Here is a 24,335-nt window from a genome sequence, read left to right as displayed (position 1 = left end):
GATTGTCCTGGACCCGCCCCCCAGCCTGTGACTGGCCAGTGAAAACTCCCCCAGCCCCCCCTAATACTTACCTGAGACCCCTCTCGATCCAGTGATGTCCACCAGAGCTACGGGAGCCTTGTTTCTCCTGGGACTCGCATTCCTGATTTGCTTTAGGCTGCAGTGGGAGCCATTGGCTCCCGCTGCTGTCAATCACAGCCAGTGAACCAGTCAGGAGGGGGAGGAGCCGAGCCGCGGCTGTGTATGAATGGACACGCGGAGCTGCAGCTCGGGAGTGCACCTGTTTGGGTGCCCCCATAGTAATCTGCTTCCTGTGGGGGACACCCGGCAGGTGGGAGGGGCCAGTGTGGGACCGGAGAAGAGGAGGATCCGGGCTGCTCTGTGTAAAACCACTACACAAAGCAGGTAAGTATAACATTTGTTATTTGGAAAAAAAAACAACAAAGTTTTAAATACTGCTTTAAGACCCCTTTCACACTGGGGCACTTTTCACGCTTTTTTTAGCGCTGGAAATAGCGCCTGAAAAGCGTATCTCATGCCTCCCCAGTATAAAAGGCTGAGAGGAAAAGTCCTGCAAGCAGCATCTTTGGGGCGGTGCGGGAACGGTGTATAAAGTGTTCCCAAAACGCCTTGCCCCAGTGTGAAAGTAGTCTAAAGGTTCATTTAAAAAAAATAAAAAAAATATGTTATACTTGCTCTAGGAAGTGGTTTTGCACAGAGCAGCCCCGGTCCTCCTCTTTTCAGGTCCCCCTGCCAGTGCTCCTGGCTCCTCCTCTTCAGCCAGTGCCCCCAATAACTGGTGCATGCTCGCTCCCGAGCCCCACTCTTTGCATCCATAAGACACACAGAGCCACAGCTCTCTCCATATTGGTTCACTGGCTGTGGTTGACTGTGGTTGGCTTCCGCTGATGTCTCAGCTAATGAGAAGGAAAAAAGCCCAGGAGAGCCACTGCTCTAGTGCACATCGCTGGATTGAGATGGGGCTCAGGTAAGTGTTTAGGGGGGCTGCTGCAAACAGAAAGTTTTTTACCTTCATGCATAAAAAAAAACTTTGAGCCTTTAAAACCCTTTTTAATGACGTTTTAATACAGGGCTGCATTAATGTGTATGTTTTATACATGTACCTACCTGGTATTCGGCTTTACTTTTAATCCCTTTGTCCTATTTATTGAAGGGCAGTATTGATTAGCACAGCTCAGTAATCTAGCTTGGAGCCACCAGAATAATGAGAGAAAATGATTATTTGGTTGCTCTTATTGGCTCCGTCTTTTTATTATGGAAAGAACCCCCATCCGGAAACCTCCAATTCCCCCGTCATTCCAGATAATAGCTGCCATACCTGTATATGAGATGGGAGCTGTTGTGGTTTCCCTTGCATATTTCTTGCACATAACATGGAAAAAATGCTCATGGCTTACATTCATTGCCCTTTTACTACGGAAAATATACGTTGTTGAATTTTTTTTTTCTTTTTCCTCCTCCCGAAGCGCAGTGGGGAATGCGATTACAGAACAATAAATCCTTGTTTTGCCATCTCAAAGCCATCTATGTTACAAGAAGCTGTCTGCAGGGGGTGGTGAACTTATCTAAGTGGGTATACTGTATCTCAACAGAAAAAAAAAAAAAGATATTTAATATGAACAAACTTCTTGGAAATATGGCCTGACTGGGACTTCAGCAATCCTAGTAACAATATTTATGTTCTTTTTGTTCTGCAAAATGAAAGGTTCCCACTGCAAGCACAACCGTGGAAGGATCGTCCGCGCTGAATCGTGTGCGCTGGGCTCAGAGCGGCCGAGAGGTGGCGGTTGGGGATTCCGAAGGCCGGATTTGGATTTATGATGTCGGAGAGGTAACACAAATAAAAGTGGTGTCAAGATTTTGTATACAGTCCAAGAAAAAAAAAAAAAGGAACAAAAAAGTGAAAGGCAGGTTTTATCAGCCTTAAAGTGATTGTAAACCCTAATGCCCCGTACACACGAGCGGAATTTCCGTTATCTTGAATGTTTTTTCAGACGGAATTCCACTCAAGCTTGGCTTGCATACACACGGTCACACAAAAGTTTCCCTGAACTTTCGACCGTCAAGAACGTGGTGACACTACGATGAGCCGAGAAAATTAGGTTCAATGCTTCCCAGCATGCGTCAAATTGTTTCCGAGCATGCGTAGGAATTTTGCGCTTCGGAATTGCTACAGACGATCGGAATTTCTGATTGGAACTTTTTCCGTTGGAAAAATAGAGAACCTGCTCTCAATCTTTTGCTTGCGGAAATTACCGCCCGCAAAAGTCTGATGGAGCGTACACACGGTCAGAATTTCCAACCAAAAGCTCACATCGCACTTTTGCTGGCAGAATTTCCGATCGTGTGTACGGCGGCATTAGACCGGTTTCCCAGGTGGGTTTCAGGTGTTTTAGAACTAGAAATAGCGCCTGTAAAGAGCCTCAAAACCGCCTCCCATTGACTTTTCACACTGGGTCTCACACTGGGGCGGTGCGCTTGCAGGACGTTAGGAAACGTCCTGCAAGCAGCATCTTTAGGGCGGCTTGGGAACGCTGTATTTAGCGCTCCCAAAAATTTGAGGTGCGCAACAGCCCCTCCTGTGTCCCCCACTCACTTTCCGGTCGGAAAATCCGTTCGTCCGTATGCTAGACCGACGGACGAAAACCGCTATTGGCTACTGGCTATGAACTGCCTTATTCTAGTCCGTTCGTACGTCATCACGGTCGAATCCGTCAAACTTTGATGTGATTGATTGGAGTGTGTAGACAAGTCCGTTCATTTGGAAAGTCCATCAGAACTCTGCCGAAAGTCCGTCGGGAAGACCGTCGGACCTGGTCTGCCGGAAAGTCCGGTCCTGTGTATGCAACATAAGTGCTCTCAATTGAGACAAGTACACACTACAGAGGGATATGCTTTGTTCATATCTGATGTCTGAGGTTTACAACCACTTTAAGGAAAACCCATAGAGAACATGCAGACTCCATGCATCACTGGGAGGAACTGAATCTAGATTCTCAGCAATGCAAGGCAAGAGTACTAACTAAAATTCAGCTAGTTTCTTCAGCTGCAAACATTAGTTTGAGTCACTTTGAACAGTTTGAAACATAAGGTATATATGTACAAGCTCATGCTTGTAGGTCACGTAAACTATGCAACCAATAAATGTCGATCGGGGATCTCATAATTGCCCTCTTTTGAAGATTTGTCCCAGGAAGTATGCCAGCTATTCAAAATTCAGCTAGTTTCAAATTGTGTAGCTTTGTGGGATATTCTTTTAGGAGAAATAAGTCGTGAGAGACGCACAGGGCCTGCTATTCTTATGAAAAATATCTTCTTAGTTTCTCATTTTAAAGACCCCCCCCCCCCCCCCTCCATATAGAAAACCAGTCATTACAGAAAAATATGGGCTGTCGTTGTTGAGTTCTTCAACTGCAAACATTAGTTCCTGGAATAAGTATTCAGAACAAGGACCTCTGACTGGCCTCTGACTTTCCTGACCAGCACACATTTTCTGGGGCAATGGCTCAGAAAGAACGTAAAGCGTATTTTCATTTGTGCACTAAAATTTGGATGACATGCTTTGTATTTGTCACATGTTCCCATTCACATCACATGACAAAACATTAAAAATGCTGCTTACCTTTTTAAAGTAGTTGTAAACCCTTACATATACCCAGTCAAGTGAATAGCCCTAAGGTGATACCCAGAGATGACACAAACCCTCTTTCAAAAGTTGTATCTATTTATCTGCATCTGTTTCTTCTCTACATCTGTTTAAATGAATTCATTTTTTTGCATTGGCTCTTTCCTCTCTCTCCTCACAGGGCAGAATGATAGCAGCGGGAGTCATCAGCTCCTTCTGCTGTCAATCAAATCCTGAAAGGAGGGACTGGGGGTCATGGCGAAGCTGCATTGTTTGTGTAGACCAGGGCCATTGCTACCACTATGCAAACTAGGCAGCCGCCTAGTGAGCCCGACCACTCGTATTCCTACTCTCTTCTTTCTGCAGCAAGCAACTAAGTCTCAGCATCAGCAGGTAGCCGCCGCTCCGGCTCCATAGTGTCAGAGGCATGGCGGCAGAGGACTGTGTCTGTGTCCCGACTTCCGAATGAATGGAAGCAAGGAAACATTCATTGATGGGCACTGGTAGGCTGCATTTGATGGGCGCTGGTGAGACTGCATTTGATGGCCTCTGGTGAGCTGCATTTGATGGGCGCTGGTGAGGCTGCATTTGATGGCCTCTGGTGAGCTGCATTTGATGGGCACTGGTGAGCTGCATTTGATGAGAGCTTCATTAAAAATGTGGGGTATACATGGGCAGGGAAATGTGTGTGGAGTCAGGGGTGGAGCCAGGGGTTGGTGGCAAAATGAGGTTTCAAAAATCCTTGCACCGGCCCTGCTATAGACGCAGACAGCACAGCCCAGGATTGAGACCGCTGGTGTACAACAATAGAAAGTGCCTTCCGATGGTGGCACATCAAGAAGAGGAAGAGCCAGGAGCACCAGTGGGGGACCCAAGAAGAGGAGGGTTTACAATAACTTTAATGGGGGGGTAGTTGATTTTATTTAAAACATGGCTCAACTGCCTGCTTTTATAACCCCCCCAACTGCAAGTGTAAACCTAGCCTAAGAATGAGGTCCTCCTGAGGAAAGAGAAGTTGGGTTTGCTTGAAACCTGTAAAGGTAATTTGGCCCGGATTTGGTCAAGATGGTCAAGGTGACATTTGTCCTGTCGATTTGTTCATGATAGGTCTATTTTTAGAATCACTATATGCCTGTATATACATTTTAATATGTTCTAAGGCTTCTGTCCTCGGAAAAGTAAAAGGATGCGGTTAGGAAATCTCTATGGATAATTTTATTTTGCAGTCACTGCGGAGCCACTTATGGCTTTATAAGTGTTTCTGTACCATTGTCTGGGTCGTGGTAGACCACTGGCATAACGACTGGCATCAATCTGGACTCATTTTATTTTTTAACCCTCCTAGGGGTGAAGTGGCAATACATTGACATGTGGACTTAGTTAAGTGGATATTATCACATCCTTGTTTTGCTTGCATTTTGGGAGTTATGAACCTACTTTGACTTTCATTAATAGCGGTTCAGCCCAAACAAACAGCTGCATCAGTGTATAGAAATGTTTTTCAGAAGCCAGTTTGTTTTGTACATTTTTTGGGTACTCTAATGTAAGTTTGACGGAATCTTTCTTCGTCAGCAAAGATGGAGCATCAAATCATTTTGGGTGCTTGATGAGACATTTACTTAAATGGGTTGGAAAGCTTGGAGCACCACTCAAGCTAGAGAGGAAATCCTTTCCTTTTATCCTAGGAGACAGGGTGCCGACGTCTCCCTGTATTCATACAAAAAAGAAATTGGTGCAATGGAGTTAGATGGACACCACTCTCCTGGCCAGCCCATGTTCAAATAAAGGTAAGGAACGGCCTCAGCCTACTTCTCCACAAACCACGGCCCCCACTGGGTGGGTTGGGTTGTACAGTACCAGCAATGGCCAGTTTGAGCATTATTTTTTGCTCAATTCCTCTATAGCTTGCCCTAGCCCAATGATGGTGAACCTTGGCACCCCAGATGTTTTGGGACTACATTTCCCATGATGCTCATGCACTCTGCAGTGTAGTGGAGCATCATGGGAAATGTAGTTCCAAAACATCTGGGGTGCCAAGGTTCGCCATCTCTGCCCTATGCGTATGTCAGGTAACATGGTTGGAGTCTGTGGGTCTAGACATGTACGGTTCATTCTGAATTAATATTCAGGCAAATTTTTAATTATTAAGAAATATATCCGAATACCCGAATTACAATATAAACAATTTTTATCAAATGCACCAAATAAAGTAATGAAATTCGTCCGAATTTATGAATAGAACGAATCAACCAAAATTGAACTAAACGAAATAACTGGATTAACGAATCAAATCAAAACTAAAACTATTTTTTTCGTCATGCACATGTCTATGTGGGTCTCAGTAGCCTTTAGCAGGTTCTGGTAACCTCAGAATGTTTTTGGCTGTCGTCTGTGATCTGTAACAGTTTCTTGTAACAGGGCAGCAGTCTCTAACAGTCTTCTATAATTTGCAACTCCTACTATATGACAGTAATATGCTGTATACTTCTTTGTAACATGGGATGTACTGACTGTTAATGGGCATTCCCTTAAAGTATATGTGACCCCCTCACCTTGTAAAACAACCCATTCAGTTTAGAAATAAGGCAAAACATTTGTATGTGCATATATATAAATTCCTTATTATACGTGATTACATACAGTATATCCGTTCTCAGCTACATAAGGAGCTCAAAGGGAGGAGAAACAGCAGAACAGTGGTCTTCCCCAGGAGAGGGCATGTCAGCACAAGTCTGATCATTGGAGTAGAGAAGGCTGAGTTCCAGCATAGCTACAAAACTGACCACAGTGTGCTCTCATGCCTAGTGTGGCCTGTTTTTATTAGGAAAGCAGTGGGACTGGCAGGAACACCAGGGATTTCACACAAAGGAAGCAATACAAAGAGAACAGGAGACTTTCTCATACAAGTACATGGTACAGCAGACACATATCAAGAATATGAAATAATGGGTTTACAACTCTACATGTTCTTTAACAGCTGCTAAAGCTTTTTTCGGGAAGGGTTGTTGGTACAAACTCTGTAAGGCTAGGTTTACATTTGTGAATTACAGGAACATGCACTCTCGCAACACACACAATGCACATTTTTTACCTGCAAAATTGTGTGCATTTAATATATTTTTTTTACTAAAGGTGAACTTGGCCTTCAAATAAAAATATTTGTAGTTCTGTTTCAGTCCACTAGAGGCTCAGACAGGAAAGAAAATCGCAGAAAAGGAGGACATGGAAGATATTCTGTTGCTTCATTTTGCACATAGTATATAATGTGGACAGACAGCGTGTTAATGAATCGGGAAGAGCAGTTTTGGCCTTCTTACCTCATAAGCCCAGCATCAGATTTAGTTTTACATTTATGCATGTTAACAGCCTTCATGCTTACTGATGTTTAAGTGTACAGCAGACTCCGGACGGTCCCGCTAATTTATCCCAGATTCTCTTCCTGTTCGGGTCTACAGGCAGCCAGGCACCCAACACTTTGACAGATTCACTTCACAATTACCAGACAGCGAGTGTCTTTTTATGCTTTATTGGAGGTTGAACTTGGATGAGGTCCAGGGAAGCTGTTGGGATACTCAGAATTTAGTGCACAAAATAACTGGAGGGCACTCTCTATTTAGTCTACTCTCTTCAGGGAAATCTCCCTCTTGGCAGAGACTAGAAATACTAACACTTCCGGGCCTCTCAGCAGGGCAATCCCACTTTAGCAACATTGACACAGTCACACAAGGGGTGAAACAGCAAACAGTCACTAGGATCCTGCCTCCAGGCCTCTGCTCATGTTGTCTCCCGATACTTGGATACCTCCTGTCCAGTGTTGGCTAGACACCCCTCCTGTACATCTCCAGGCCAGATCCTCATTGCCCCCCCCCCCAACCCTTTCATGGCTCCAACTGCTTCCAGGAAAATAGGTCCCCTCAGCTCCCACTAAGCTGGGACCTCAATGAACTCTCTATAATAGGCCCTCCAGCTCCCACTGAGCTAAGACCTCGATGAAGTCTCTGCAGGCTCCAGCTATCTTGCCCAGAAGGGTAGCCGCCATTTAAGCTGGGATCTTCCCCTCCTGGATAAGAACCCTGCTGATGCAGGCCTCAAAATATTTATCTCCTTCTCAGCCACCTACTGGGCACTTCAATTCCCAGGGATTAGCTGAGACAGAACAACCATTCAGGCCCAGGGTCTGTCTTTTCCAGCCCACTACATTCTAGAACCTACTAGAAGGCAGGGAGAAGTAGTGGAGCCTACAACCAAAAATAATCACACACTGCTCTAATCTTTACAGAGGAGCCAAAAAGACTAAATTTACCAGAACCCTCCTAGCAGCCTACTCTAGGAGGGTGCTATATAAGTATAACACTTCCAGGTATTATTTACCTCTCACAGAGATCTGAGTTCTCCCCTGACAATGCTTTTCAATGCTTTTTTTACCTTCAGAAGTGCCAACTTTGTTCAGGTAGCACTTGGGGTCAGCAACCACATTGTGGATTAAAATGAAACCAACCGTCGTGTAAATCCAGATGCCTGTGCAGTTCTGACATTGATCAGCCCTTGCTGCATCTCTCACCTTGTGACTTGCCATAAGGTTACAATGTTGCAGTCTGATAACTGAGCAAGATGAGACTGAGGAAACATCAGACTGAGGAAAGATGAGACTGAGGAAATGCTTCCTTCTGTAGGCAGCAGCCCTGTGACATCATCTCAGCATAGGCAAAGTCACCTGATTGGAGCTTCAGGATGGCTTTTTGATGATAAAAGGTTGACCTTTTTTAAAAACATTATACCATTATTGTATGTTGTGACATAAATGTACTCATGCAGATTTGTAAAATTAGTGAAAGGTCCACTTTAAATTAATTAAAAATTCATATGGAAGAGAAAGCAAACAGAAATGACCAAGAGCCACTAACATCAGCAGATTTAGGTGTGATCATTGGTTTGTAATGGCAGTAAACTCAGCAGTCTCATTCTGAAAGTCTCATGGAATATGTGGTTATTCTCCAACCACTCCTGAAGCCCATCTGCATCAAATGACCATCTCCTGAAGGATGTCTACCACTCTTCAGTGTCCTTGTAGCATTATATATATATACTGAATAGTATGTGGTTCCTCCTTGGTAATGGCACAATTAAGGCCCCCGTACATCCTAAATTGACCATAACTAAGCTAAATGAACAGCAACTTCATAAAGGGCACAGTTTGCCTTCTCCTGCTGTAAAGTTTGTGATATCAGTAATCTGTGATTTGTATGAGCCAAAGAGTAAGATTTTTGGTAGACCAGCAGTTTACCTTGTCCTGAAGCCAAAATAAATGACTAAATAATGTTGCTTTCAAATAATAAACATAAAAGGGGTATACACATAGGCAGGGGCAGCCCGTCCATTAGGGGCCCCCTTTCTCCAGGCCACCCCCTATTCAGGGCACCGGGCGCATGAATTACAGCGGCCAGAGACTCTAATAGGCTTCAAAATAGGGTGGACTCAGGACGCAGAAAGTGCAACTGGAGCCCACCCAGGTGTATTGCAACAGCAAATGAATATTCGCTGTTGCAACACTGATCTTCCTCCTGGCTAATCAGGAAATGGGTCTGATACCCGTCACCCAATTGGCTGAAAGGACAGGCGATCCTATTGGTCACCTAGGAGGAGGGGAGGATACGCACAGCGGAAGTGAGGAGAAGAGCTGCTGGCAGATGCCTGGATGCCCGATCCCCTTCGCTGCTTCTCAGATGCACCCCGATGCCCACCGCCTAGATGAGGTAAGTGCTGGTGGACCAACCGGCAGACAATGGGGGGTGGGGGGGATTGAGTTGCCGCTGGGGGGGTTCGGTTGTTTGCCACACCCCAAAACACCACCACTTTCTCTCTGGGTAGCCAGTGCCTCCAAGGTCCTGCATGCAACTATTTTTGGATTTCAGGCCCAAGTACTCTTAAATCCTGGCGTGCTCTATGAAAGAAATTGGAAGGAAAACTTGCTCTCCTTCTTTCCTCCACCTGTACCTTCTTATTGGGCAGCAATATAATACATGGCCCCACGGGAATCATCTGGCTTTTGATAAACTTCTCCCTCCCATTCTCAAATCTCACTCTTGCTGGTCATTTTCAAAAGATCTGTTTCGGCAACTGTCAGGTGTGCGTATTCTCCACAACAGACAAGCGATGCAATACTGTTGAAACCAAAGGGAGATGAACTATGTTGGTGTATATGAAAGGAAGAGAAGGGAAGGAAAAAAAAACATAACACCCACCTGACAATGTAGTAAAGCCAAGACAGATATAATGGACCAACCCAGCCAGGATACACATTGATGTACCCACCATACCCCCCCCCCCCCGCCCGACCGGAGGGGAACACGCAGGAGGGGAAGAATGGCAAACCAAACTAAGTTAAAAATGGGGTTCTCTTTAACTTTAACTCTGTAAAATAGATTGAAGGGAGGAAGATATGCAAAAATGTATAATACAGGGATGAGGCTATCACAGTACATCCAAGAATGATAATGCTAAAGGAGTAATACCTTGACGATATCAGCCAAAGGTACCAGACTGCCCAAGCTGTAAGTAACATGTGCTGGAAACCCCAAAATTGGACTACCACCTTCCAGTGGAACTGCAGGTATGGAAAAAAGTTAAAAAACAACTATAGTCATATGAAAAAGTAAGTAGACCCTACGGAAATTGTTAATCTGTTCAACATATCTGAAAAAAAAAACATTAGGTTGTGATTGAAATAGTGCCTACAGATAAAGGTGATATACTAGAACACATTACACAAAACAATTAATATGGGTATTAATTTTTTATTATCTAAATTTGTAAAAATGCTGATTTGTCATATGGAAGCATTAAGTACACCCATGCATTTAACACCACTTCAAATCCATGAAATTTAAATCTGGAGTTCCGTATTAGATATCAATGCTTAGATCCTCCTTAGGGATTACGCAGGTGTAGCCTGTCTTATATAAACTCAGACATTTAGGGCCTTTGCGTTCTCTTTGCTATTGACATGTGTGGTGTCATCATGTCAAGATCATTAGAGCTCTCTAAGGTCTTCACAAAGAAGGTTGTGGTTGCCTTTGAGTCTGGCAAGGGATTTGAAATCAATGATTTCACCGTAAGGAAAATTGTCTACAAGTGGCGTAAATTTCAAACGACTGCTGCTTTATCCAGGACTGTCCGTCCAGCAAATTCAAATCAAGAGCTGATTGTCTCCTGCTAAAAGAATTCTCCAAGAACCCCAATTTTATTTCAGGTAACTCTTGCAACAGTTGGGGTCAAAGTTTTCAATAAAAGCCTTTGCTGTCCAAAAAGAACATTAAAGCAAGATTACAGTTTGTCATTGAATATACAGACAGAGACGAGAGCTTCTGAAACAATGTGCTGAAGATTGACCAATCAGAGATAGAGTTGTTTGGTCGCACTCACAGGATACACGTTTGCTGCAAATCGAAGACAGTATTTCAGGAGAAAAACCTCATAACTGCGAAATATGGTGGTGAAAATGTTGTGGTTTGGGCTGTTTTGCTTCTTCAAGGTATGGGCAACTCATGGTTGTCAATTCTGCATCATATCAAAGTGTGCTTGATGAGAATGTGAAGCCAAAAGTTAAAGTTAAACTGGAAAGGAGTTTTTCAAAATAATAATGATCTGAAGCACACTATTAAACCCACCCTGGATTGGCTCAAAATAGAAGAATAGAGGTTTATGAACTGGCTTAGTCAAAAGCCCTTATTTGATTCCCATTGAAATTTTGTTGGGGGTTTGGAAATAGGTTCTAAAGAAAACATATAAACCTTTGAAGTTGATAGAGTTTGCATGGAGAATTTGACAAGTCAGAGAGTGGTGGGCAGTCATTTTTGCTACAGGGGGCTATATCCACTTTTGATGCCATGAGTATACTTATTTTTTCCACAGTACTCCATTACATCTGATGACATTTTTGATAAATAAAAAATAGAAAACACACAATTTTCTTATGGTCTTTTCCAGATATAACAACTTTACAGTATATGTAGGCGCTGTTTGATCTAATGTTTTCATGTCCAAATATGTTTGAAAAGTCAATGGCTAATTCGACGTATAGTACAACTCCAACATATAGCCCACGCTCACTCTCTGGAATCCATGCTTCTATCCCTCGATATAAATAAGGCCTTTGACTCCTTATCCTGGCCCTATCTCATGTCTGTCCTACGGCACTATGGATTCGGGACTTCTTTTATGACTTGGATGTCAGCCCTATATGATTCCCCCCGAGCAAAAATTTAATATTACGGATTTGAATCCCCCATTTTTGATATCCGCAGGAGAACCTGCCAGGGGTGTCCGTTGTCACCCCTTCTTTTTGTGTTGGCACTGGAACCTTTGGCGGAGGCAATAAGAGCTCATCCGGATATCAGGGGCATTGAAATAGCAGGTTGCCCCCATAAGATTTCCTTATTCGCTGATGACATTCTTCTTTCTGTCACCTCTCCTAGAACTTCCCTGCCAAACTTACACACACTGTTACAGACCTTTGCATCACTCTCAGGACTCCAGATTAACTCATCAAAGTCGAAGGCATTGTCGACTAACCTCTCTATGGAGTTGCTGGGGGACTTGCAGTCGGCCTTTCCTTACCAGTGGGTCTCCTCCTTGCCTTATTTAGGAATCTGTCTCACATCGACATATCAGGCTTTATATCAGGCGAATTATCCACCACTGTTCAAAAAATTAACGGATATGTTGTCAGCGTGGTCCTCCTTACCTCTTTCATGGTTCGGGAGAATTACTGCCATCAGAATGGCGTATCTCCCAAAGCTACTATACTATTTTAGGGTTCTTCCTATCCCAATTCCCTCACATGTCCTCAATACCCATCAGCGTAGGATCCTGCAATTTATCTGGGGATCATCTCGCCCCGTATTAATAAACAAATCATGTTCGCCAACAGAAGTAATGGGGGCCTCTCGGTCCCAAATATAAGAGACTACTACGTAGCTGCTACCATTGCTCCGCTCTCTCACCTCCACGAGACATATCAACTCCCACTATGGGCTACTATTGATCTGCTTGAGACTGACCCCGTCTCAATCTCCTCATTACCATGGCTCCCACCTATGCACCGCCCTAAGATTACAGGGCCTTGTATGAATCACACGCTACGAGTTTGGGACTCGGTGAAGTACTCGGCGGGGCTGGCTTCTCCCCATCTTCCGTTGCTGCGACTTCTTCGTTGCCCACTTTTCCCCCCGGGCCTTGATAACCCAGCACAATTCCAGTGGTGGACCATGAATGGATTCGGGGATGTACACTCCTTGCTTACTCCCACTAGGATCTTATCATTTGAAGTTTTACGCTTGCCACATGACATACCTTTACGAGAGTATTTCAGGTATCTACAGATCCGTCATTTCCTCCGGAGTCTCATTAAATCACAAGACGCCCCATACAGGTTGACACCGTTTGAGAGCATCTGTAGATCCAGGCCCCACTCTCCTGGTCTGATATCTATGATATACTCAGCTCTGATCTCTAAGAGGAGACCTCCAGTGCGGTCTTATCATTCGCAGTGGGAGAGAGAGTTGAGGAAGAAGCTTGATCCGGAGGATTGGCAGGCAATGACCCTTGCCATATCCAACTGCTCGCGCAACGTAGTAATTTTGGAAAATGCATATAAGGTACTGTACCGGTGGTATTATACCCCGATGCGCCTGGCTCGCTTTGTCCCAACCTGTTCCCCTCTTTGTTTCAGGGGATGTGCCCAAGAGGCACAATGGCCCATATTTGGTGGTCGTGCCCGCGGGCGTGCAGACTATGGGTCAGGGTGTATGCATTGCTCCGTAGCCTACTTCGAGTAAATCTTAAAAGAGATCCGTTTGAGGCACTCCTTGGCAAACCAATCACTGAACTATTACGCCCAGAACGACAGTTGGCACAACATCTCTTTACTGCGACTAAGTTGACGATAGCCAGAGCATGGAGAACCCCAACCCTGAGTTTTGAGGCAGTCAAGAACCGACTGAATGATGTTATGGTCAATGAAAAATTGTCTTCTGTTCTTTCTGACACTCATGCTAAGTTCCTACGGGTCTGGCAACCCTGGATCACATACCATTATTCTCCTAGATTCGATGTTGCTATATTGTCAATGTAAGGACCGGTTGGGCACACCCTGTGAACCCATTCTTTTCCCTCTTCCCCCCCCTCTCTTCCTCGACTCCTCTTCCTTCTCTTTTTTTTGACCCTCACTACTCCTCCCCTGCTTTTCATTCTACAATCTTTTAATCAACTCTTGACTCTTAGAACATCTTCTTCTCTCCCTCTTCTTTTTTCATCTTACCAATTTACTGTAGATGATTACTATAGGCTGTCTATGTACTGTACGACACGCTTCTGTTGCAGTCACGTGAACACCCGGGTTTGACCGGACACAGAAAATGTTGGCATTACTTAGGCAACAGTCTGCTTTAATTTACACTAAACTGTGAAACACCTGTACTGTAATCTGAATGCAAGCCTATTGTATTGGAATGTAAACGTGTTAATTAATAATAAAACTTTTGTAAAAGAAAAGTCAATGGCTTTTATTTTAACTTTTTATCATAACTGTAAATCAATTAAAGCGGAACTAAACCCATCGATTTAACAGTTTAAAAAAACAGTTAGGCCAGCCATACATGGGTCGAATTGCAAAATAATTTTCTTTTGAAAATCTTTTCTAAGAATTTTTTACTTGAATTTTTTTAACATTAGTGGGCCGCAGCAAGGACCGATTTTTGTGTGGACATCCAGTTTGAGTGATCGGGCATGTTGTAAATTTTTGGAAAACCGAATGATTTTCTAATGAATGATGGGGGAATCATGTGAGAAATATAATCGCAAAATTAGTGAGCATTAAAAGAAAATTCCCAGAAGGAAAAGACAATTTCCGGAAAGAGAAGATTCCCGGCCACAAAAAATATTTTCTGTAGCAACATGAGGTGAAATTGAAGGCTTGGTTGGCCAAATTTCAAAATCAATGGTGGCATTGTCGGATCACAAAATGCACAAAATTTCAGATTTTCGAAAGAAAATTTGTTTGGCATTTGACCCATGTATGGTTGGTCTGCATTATATTCCAGGATGTGCCGGCCATGTAACTGCCGCATTTACTTGTGCTGTCAATCAAACTGTCAAATCATCAAATGGCTGGTGTCATAACTGATCACATGTGCAGCACCATGGCAGTTGAAGATCAAACAGAGTCCAAGATGGCAGCCTTCTTGACTGAAAAGGATAGGAGGATTTAACTCTGCTTTAAAGGGGATCTATAGCCCCCCCACCCCATTAATTAAAAGTCAGCACCTACAAATGCTGTAGCTGCTAACTTTTAATATTAGGACACTTACCTGTCCACGATGTTGGCACCCCAGCCAATTTTCTGATCGGCTCTCGGGTGCTGCCGCTGCCATTCATGGTAATGCCGCGTACACACGATCGAATTGTATGACGTACTTAGTCCGTCATACAATCCGGCGGACAATCCGGCGGACTTTCTACCGAACGGACTTGGCCACACACGGATACACAAACAGTCCGACGAAAGCTTGCGCGATGACGTACAGCACATACGACGGGACTAGAAATAGGAAGTCCAAGACACAGCAAAGCACCCTTTGGGCTCCTTCTGCTGACTTTGCGTTAGTGGAAGTTTGGTTAGAGACGATTTGCGCTTTTCAGACTTCAGCTTAATTCGTCCGTTATTATTTTTTTTTATTTATTCTCGAATTGGAATATTAATCATAAGATGAGGATGAATAAAGACATTTGTGATAACTCTGTGTGAATATAAGCAGCAAAGCAACTTCACTTTTCTCGCATTATGAAGAAGAAAAGAATGTGCTATATTAAAAGATCACAAAATTAGCAGCATGACGAATATGCTAGCTTCAATACGAACACTAGTTTTACAAGACAGAGCGCTTCCGCCCTGTAAATCCTTTCTGGGCATGCGCCATTCTTAGTCCGTCGGACTAGCATACTGACGAACGTATTGTCCGCTGAAACCAAAGTACGACGGGAAGATTGGTGTGCAAACCGACCTTCTTAGTACTCCGGACTTCACGCTGAAAAAGTCCGCTGAAGCCCACACATGAGCGGATTGTCCGTTGAAATGCGTTTCAACGGACTAAGTACGTCATACAATTCGATCGTGTGTACGCGGCATTAGGAAAACTGGCCATGAAGCTTTTGGCCTTCAGGGCCAGTTCCCTACTGTGCATGTGCGAAGCACGCTGCACTTTCTAACTGGGGGAGGAAGGAGGAGGGGGACCAAGCTTCCTGGGGGACCTCACTGCATCTCGCCGCAGCCAGGTCTCCCGAATGTGGGGACGGGTACCTGTCAAAAAACAGGTACCAGTCTCCCCCCCCTTGAAAGGTTCCAAATGTGGCACCAGAGGGGGAGAGGAACCAAACAAGTGGAGCTTCCAATTTTCAGTGGAACTCCGCTTTAAGTCAAAGTCCCTAAACATGATAGTGTTCTCCTATGGCATATATAATCCCCACATACCAATCTCAGTTTTCAGTTCCTTGTATCTGAATGCTGGTGCCAAGTTCAATACTTGCAGCTGTTTTCAGGGAAAGGGGAGCTTACATACAGCTGACGTCAATTACTGTAAATGTGTATCCTGTATAGGGGATGTTTACATCAGTATTAGTTTCAGCATAGAAGGAGTCACATGACTGGGAGTCCAGTTCTTGTGAGAGTATGTGACAATAACTTTTCCTTGTCAGAGTAATTTCCTTCTTTGCAGTCCTTAACTGCCAAGAGTTAGTGCATGTCCATCAACAGAAATGCAATTATTATAGAAAATGTTGTTATTAATAGAAAATAGTCGATTGTACTTTGTGACAATAGTTTCACTTTAACCGCGGACTGCCTGCTGACTTTTTTGCTGACTTTTACTGCGGCCAGATCACATACATGTACATGATTCACTGTCTCCGGCACACGCCCACACGCCCACTTCCCCCGATGTGTGCTGTCATTCAGTACAGAACAAGTCAATCATCAGGGCTCTGTGCTGTGATTTGCAAAGCCAATCAGCAGGTCCTGGTCATAAATCATTGGCCTGGACCTGCTGATTGGTTTAGCAAAGCACAGTACCCTGTATTTACTAACAACACGGGGCTATGTACAGAGAGCAGCGACGTGGCTGTTTTTTTTTTTTCTTGCAAAACAGGAAGAAAAATCAGCCATATTGATTAGTAAAAGCTGCAGATATCACACACATTACACATTGTTAGGCACACAATTAACCTGTTGATTGCCCCTAGATGTTAACCCACTCCCAGCCAGTGACAGTGTACAGTATTAGCACTGATCACTGTTTTAGTGTCACTATTGATGTCAGTTAGTAACCCTCCCAGACAGCGTCAGCTAGTACCAGATTGCCGTCACACTATCACAGTCCCACTACAAGTCGCTGATCACCGCCATTTCCAATATAGCATCATCATCATGTAGACGCTATAACTTTCACACAAACACAAACCAATTAATATACACTTATTGGGATTTTTTTAAGGCAGGTAACAAAATAAATGTTGGCCTAACTTTGTTTAAGAAATTTGATTTGTTGATTTTTTTTTTATTGAATATGTTTTTATAATAGAAACTAGAAAATATTGTTGTTTTTTTTCAAAATTGTCGGTCTTTTTTCATTTATATAAAAAAAAATAATTAATTGTACAGTGTTGCATGAACGAACAATTACCAGTTAAATTAGAGCAATGCTGAATAGCAAAGAATGCCCTGGTTCTGAAGGGGATAAATTCTTCCGGAGCTTAAGAGGTTAAATAACACTTCACTATGATTGGACATTGAAATCAGAAGCAGCACACTGACAAGCTCAGCTCTCTCTCTCACTGGGCTCTCTCCTGCTGTCAGCATGTTCCTTGTTAGTACATGAGAACTGCTATGCCGCTTACACACGACTGGACTTTCCGGCAGACTAGGTCCGACGGAATCAGTCTGGCAGTCAATCCGATCGTGTGTGGGCTAATCCGATAGTTTTTTGTAAAAAAAACACAGATGGACCTAGAAATAGAACATGTTTCAAATCTGTCCGGCGGACTCAATTCCTATCGGGAAAACCGTTCATCTGTATGCTGGTCCGATGGACCAAATACAACGCAAGGGCAGCTATTGGCTACTGGCTACTGAACTTCCTTTTTTAGTTCCATCGTACCTCATCACTTTCAAAATGAAAAAGAAATGTATGGGAGGCAATAATTTATACATTTGTGTGCCACATCCAAAATTTAAGCCAAAACTTTTAAGATACCCATAGTGGTGGACTTTAACAGGTTCCCGACCAGCGCACGCCGATGTACGTCGGCAGAATGGCACGGGCAGGCATACTGGCGTACAGATACGTCAAATCTTCAATGCTGCCCTGCCATCGCGAGCGCGCTGGCGGCGGCGCACTCGCGTGATGGTCCGGATCCCTGTGAGTCCAGTCGCGAGTAAACAGCATTTCTCCATTCTGCCTAGCAACTACTGACGTTGATCTCTGCTCCATGTGATTGGAGCAGAGATCAGTGTTCACTAAATGAAAGCCCGACCCCTCCACAGTTAGTAACACACCCCTAGGAGCACTTAACTACTACACTGCCACCCCCTGGTTAACCCCTTCTCTGCCAGTGTAATTTACACAGGAATCGCTGCATTTATATAGCAGTGATTGCTGTATAAATGGCAATGGTCCCAAAAAATGTGTCAAAAATGTCCGATGTGTCCGCCATAATGTCGCAGTCCATTACTAGTAAAAAAAATAAAAAAATAAAAAATTGTTAATAAAAATGCCATAAAACTATCCCTATTTTGTAAACGCTATAACTTTTGCGCTAACCAATCAATAATCACTTATTGCGATTTTTTTTACCAAAAATATGTAGAAGAATACGTATCGGCCTAAATTGAGGGAAAAAAAAATTTTTAATATATTTTTGGGGGATATTTATTATAACAAAAAATAATGCGTTTTTTTTTCAAAATTGTCACTCTATTTCTGTTTATAGCGCAAAAAATAAAAACCGCAGAGGTGATCAAATACCACCAAAAGAAAGCTCTATTTGTGGGAAAAAAAGGACATCAATTTTGTTTGGGAGCCACATCGCACGACCGCGCAATTGTCAGTTAAAGCGACACAGTGCCGAATCGCAAAAAGTGGTCTGGTCTTTGACCAGCAAAATGGTCCGGTCTGTAAGTGGTTAAAGGCACGTACAATAACTGTCCACAAAATTCTTCCAAAAATTCAAACAACAATTTTATTGAAAAAATAAAAACCAAAGTAGAAGAGTATATATAAAACAAGGAATATATAGATCCACTGAAAGTCTGGATACCATTAGGGGTATCTTAAAAGTTTTTTGTCTTTCAATATGAATGGACTTTCAAACGGACTTAGTCCGTTCGTGTGTGGCCAAGTCCGTTCGTTCAGAAAGTCCGTCGGAACTCCGCCGAAAGTCCATCGGGAAAACCATCGTACTTAGTCTGCCGGAAAGTCCAGTCGTGTGTACGCGGCACTACAACTTTAATTGGCTGCTTATGCTGCCTTTTCCTCCCCTAGTCTAACCTCTGTTGTACAATGGATTACAAGGGGCTGATACCAGGTACTTAGAGGTCTTGCATTTGAAAACCTCCATTTACATAGCACTAAATGGACAGGGACAAGCAGGTGAGATTGAGCACAGAAGATCTCTCGTGATAATCTTTCAATGCAAATGTACAATTTACAAGTACACTATACAGTGCCTTGAAAAAAGTATTCATACCCCATTGCAATTTTCCATATTTTGTGATATTAGATCCAAAACGTAAATGTATTTTATTGGGATTTTATGTGATAGACCACATAATTGTGAAGTGGAAGGAGAACAATAAATGGTTTTCAACATTTTTTACAAATAAATATCTGAAAAGTTTGTATAGCGCCCCCCTGAGTCAATACTTTGTAAAACCACCTTTCTGAAATTGTCCAAATGTCTTGGTATGCTGACGCCTCAAGTGTTCCCTTCACTGGAAATAAGGGGCCCAGCACATCCCCTGAAAAACAACCCCCACACCATAACCCCCCCTCCACCAAATGATTTGGACCAGTGCACAAAGCAAGGTCCTGACCTCAACCCAATAGAACACCTTTGGAATGAATTCAAGCGGAGACTGCGAGCCAGGCCTTCTCATCCACATCAGTGCCTGACCTCACCAATGCACTTCTGGAAGAATGGTCAAACATTCCCATAGACACACTCCTAAACCTTGTGGACGGCCTTCCCAGAAGAGTTGAAGCTGTTATAGCTGCAAAGGGTGGGCCAACTCAATATTAAACCCTACGGACCAAGACTGGGATGCCATTAAAGTTCATGTGCGTGTAAAGGCAGGCGTCCCTATATTTTTGGTCATATAGTGTATATTTATTATGGTTTACAACCCACAGAAGAAAAGCTCCTGGTGAGAAAACCTGTCTGTGGTAAATAAAAAAAAATAAAAAAACTGGAGACAGAATCTCAACTGACAGTAACCTTTTTTTTTGCATTAAAGGGAAGCCCGGGGGGGGGAGGGGGTTCAGAGTTTGTAGATAAAAAGGACAAAATAAAGGAAGAAAATCATTTATCACTGAATATTTGCTGTAAGGTGGAAATGGTTGTATATGCTGTCAGTGTTTCTGAATAGTTTTACATGTCAGATCAGCTCCCACGTTGTGTTAAGTTACCCTTTAAACCACAACTATTTGCAGCATATTACAGCTTCCTTGTAAACCCTCCCCGGATGAGGCATTCCACCGAGAAAAAAATATTTTAATAAGATTTGAACCGATGCATGTTTTTTTCCATGGGCTAACTGACCCTATTTCCATGATTTAGGGTGGTTGGCGTTTTTTCGCTTTGACAGTCTCTGTGAGTGTTTGTTTATCCTCTGAGGCTGTTTCCATATACTTACATATGTGGAAATGATTTGTAACATTATACAAACTGTAAAATCACACTAATATCAATGTAATATTTCATTGGAAGGTGTTGTCAAGGTCACATGTAATCTAAATAGTTTGACAGATGGATTTTATATTTATAGGGAAAAATTATTACATATGGGGAATAAAAAAAAAGTAAGAGGCCTTTTAATCCTTTCGCTGCAGAACCAATTTTACCATTTTTTTTCACCCACTATGCCAAAATGAGCATTGTTTATGCCCCCCCCCACCCCCACTGCAGGAGGGTATTAGAGTGACAGCCTGCGTTTAAATTGGATGTAGACCTAAAAAAACAAAAAAAACAGTAATACCTTTTTAATGATTTCTATGGCCTCCCTGTGACCCTCGTTCCTCTGATTAAACTTTATTTTAAAGAAATGAACTGCTGATCCCACCAGTCATTAGCATATCTCCCAACTGTCCCTGATTTCCAGGGACTGTCCCTGCGATGTCCCTCTGTCCCTCATTCTTCCTCATTTTGGTCTGATCTATATAGTTGTATATAAAATGCACTTTTTATCTTTCAAAAAATGTTTCCCAGTGCCAAACCTTTCATCCAATCTCTAAATTGCTGCATTTTTTAATTTTAAAAGCCAATATAAAAGCATAATAGTGGTAAAGTAAAAAAAAAAAAAGAAGAAAAAGCACTTGTGGGTTTAACTAATCTTTTTTTGTATAGTTCTCCTTTAACCACATCCCGCCCGGCCTATAACAGATTGACGTCCGGGAAGTTATCCTGACTGGGCGTTATATTATGTCCAGCAGGATAACATGTTGGCGTGCGCCCGCGGGTGTGCTCAGTGCGGCGATCGCGAGTGTGCAGTGTCAGTGTGACACGCCACATCTCCAGTCGTGATTAAATTTAGTTTTTGGCTTCCCTGTAGCCAGGGAAGCCAAAATAATATGCATAGTGGTTGGAGGGAAGCTTCAGAATGGCAAAGTTGTTTTTTTTTTTTACAAATTATGTGAGCAGACTGCAGTTCCTCTTAAGAATTCTAAAGACCTTTTCCTTGCCACCTTTGGGAGATCTCATTACCGTTCTTTCAGGACTATTCTCCTGTTGAGGAGTCCCTGCTTTGAATTTCATTTACCCTTCCCATTTAAGAGGGTGGTTACACCTTTAGGAGCAGCTTAGCATTAGTGTTTTCTGTTGCAGTTTTCCTAGTTGCTTTTGGAGTATTCCAAGGCTCACCCTCACTCGTCAAAGTTAATCCAGCAAATAAACCACAAAAAGAGATGCCCAGCCTGTTTTCTGACTCTAATGACTGTGAACTACTGTGTGTCTGGGTGCCACGTGCCTATCAGGGAATGGGACCTGGGAAAAAACAGTAATGCCCCGTACACACGATTGGAAATTCAGCCAGCAATGAGAGCTTTTGGTTGGAAAATGCGACCGTGTGTATGCTCCATCGGACTTTTGCTGGCCGAATTCCCACCAGCAAAAGATTGAGAGCAGGTTCTCAATTTTCCGGCCGGAAAATTTTTTTATTAGAAATTCCGATCATCTGTATCAATTCCGACACGCAAAATTCCTACGCATGCTCGGAAACAATTTGACGCATGCTCTGAAGCATTGAACTTCATTTTCTCGGCTCATCGTAGTGTTGTACATCACTGCGTTCTTGATGCTCAAAAGTTCAGAGAACTTTTGTGTGACCGTGTGTATGCACGCCAAGCTTGAGCGGAATTCTGTCAGAAAAACCATCCAAGATTTTTCTGATGGAAAATCCGATCGCGTTTACGAGGAATAAGCCTATGTCTAAGCCTATGTAGGTCTGTGCTAAATAGGTTAATTGGCAACAGGTAGAGATTTACGGTGTCTCAGAAGTAAAGATGGGCAGAGGTTCAACAATATATGAAAAGCTGGGTCTAAAAATTGTCAATTTTAGAATAATGTTCCTTAACCTAAAATTGCAAAGTCTTTAACTATATCATGATCTACAATACATCATATCATCAAAAGATTCAGAGAATCTGTAGAAACCTGTGTGAGTTAGGCCGCGTACACACGCGGGGACTGTTCGCCCAACTTTGTCCGCTGAACAGTGTTTCGGCAAACAGTCCGCTCGTGTGTGGGCTTTCAGCGGACAGTTTCAGCGAACAATCCGCTGAACAAGGTTTTTCGGAAATTCCGAAAAACTGTCCGCTGAAACAAAGTTTCAGCGAACAGTCCCCTCGTGTGTAGGCTTGTTCGTCAAACTAAGTTCCGCGCATGCTCAGAAAGGATTTACATGCCGAAAGTTATAATGCAGTGTATAGGACGTCGTATTTTTCGTCCCGTCGTACGTGCCGTTCACGTCATCGCGCACGGTTTCAGCAAACTGTTCGTTCGTCGTGTGTGGCCATGTCCGTCCATGCTAATTTTGAGCGGACTGTTTGCCGAAACTGTTTGACGGACAAAGTTGGGCGAACAGTCCCCGCGTGTGTACGCGGCCTAAGGGTCAAGGCTGAAACACATTATTTGCTTCCCCTTGATTTTGGGGCCCTCAGACGGCACTGCATTAAAAACAGGCATAATTCTGTAATGAACATCACTGCATGGGCTCTGGAATATTCCAAAAAACACAGTTTGTGGTTCCAAAAATGAAAGGTAAAGCTCTATCATGCAAAGAAGAAGCCATATCTGGACATGATCCAGATACACTGTCATCTTCTCTGGGCTAAAGCTCATTTAAATGGTCTCTTGCAAATTGGAAAACTGTTCTGTGGTCACACGAATCGAAATTTGACATTATTTTTGGCAACTATGGGTGGACTAAAGAGGAGAAGGACCTTCCGGCTTGTTATCAGTACGCAGGTCAAAAGCCTGCATCTCTAATTATATGGCATTAGTGTTTATTGAATGGGCAGCTTGCACATTTGCAAAGGCACCATCAATGCTGAAAGATATATTCAGGTGTTAGAGCAGCATATTCTCCCATCTTTTTCAGGAAAGGCTTTACATATTTCAGCAGGACAATGCTATACTGCATCTATGACAACAGCATGGCTTCATAGTATTAGGCCACGTACACACGGGCGGATTGTCTGCCCAACTTAGTCCGCTGAACCGTGTTTCAGCGGACAATCCGCTCGTGTGTGGGCTTCAGCGGACTTTTTCAGCGGACAGTCTGACGGACTTTGTCTTTCGGAATTTCCGTAATTTTGTCCGTCCAAACTTGGTTTTGTCCATTCAAACTTGGTTTCAGCGGACAGTCCGCTCGTGTGTAGGCAAGTTGGACGGACTAAGTATGGCGCATGCTCAGAAAGGATTTACACGGCCGAAGGTTGCATTGCAGTGTATTGGACGTCGTTTTTCTAGTCCCGTCGTACGTGCTGTACACGTCATCGTGCAAGTTTTCAGCGGACTGTCTGTTCATCGTGTGTGGTCAAGTCCGTTCATTCAAAAGTTGAACGGACTGTCTGTCGGATTGTCTGACGAACTTAGTTGGGCAGACAATCCGCCCGTGTGTACGCGGCCTTAGAGTCCGGGGACTTAACTGGCCTGCCTACAGTCCAGGCCTTTCACCAGTTGAAAAAATTTGGAGCATCTAGAAATGAAAAAAAAACGACAAAGAAGACCCAGGACTGTTGAGCATTTAGAATCCTATATCAGGCAAGAATGGGAGAACATTCCTCTCCCAAACGCCAGAATCTGGTCTCCTCAGTTCCCAGGCGTTTACAGAGTTTTGGTAAAGAACAGTGGCGGCCCGTGCACT

At 43.3% G+C, this 24,335-nt stretch overlaps 1 protein-coding gene across 4 annotated transcripts in view; it reads left to right on the top strand.

Annotated features, from left to right (window-relative positions):
• DYNC1I1 (dynein cytoplasmic 1 intermediate chain 1) overlaps positions 1 to 24,335 on the top strand; it is a 792,350-nt gene that overhangs the window by 687,754 nt on the left and 80,261 nt on the right. For all 4 annotated transcript variants that reach the window (XM_077490748.1, XM_077490750.1, XM_077490749.1 and 1 more), the window contains one exon: positions 1,727 to 1,852. In XM_077490748.1, the coding sequence (XP_077346874.1) occupies positions 1,727 to 1,852 (126 nt within the window). The remainder of the gene's footprint in view (positions 1 to 1,726; positions 1,853 to 24,335) is intronic.

This window comes from Lithobates pipiens, unplaced genomic scaffold (genome assembly GCF_037356315.1).
Source record: "Lithobates pipiens isolate NorthernLeopardFrog02 unplaced genomic scaffold, aLitPip1_a1.2 Scaffold_19, whole genome shotgun sequence".
Taxonomy (NCBI): domain Eukaryota; kingdom Metazoa; phylum Chordata; class Amphibia; order Anura; family Ranidae; genus Lithobates; species Lithobates pipiens.
Note: the sequence above shows the minus strand (reverse complement) of the source record. Positions and strands in the feature narration are given on the sequence as shown.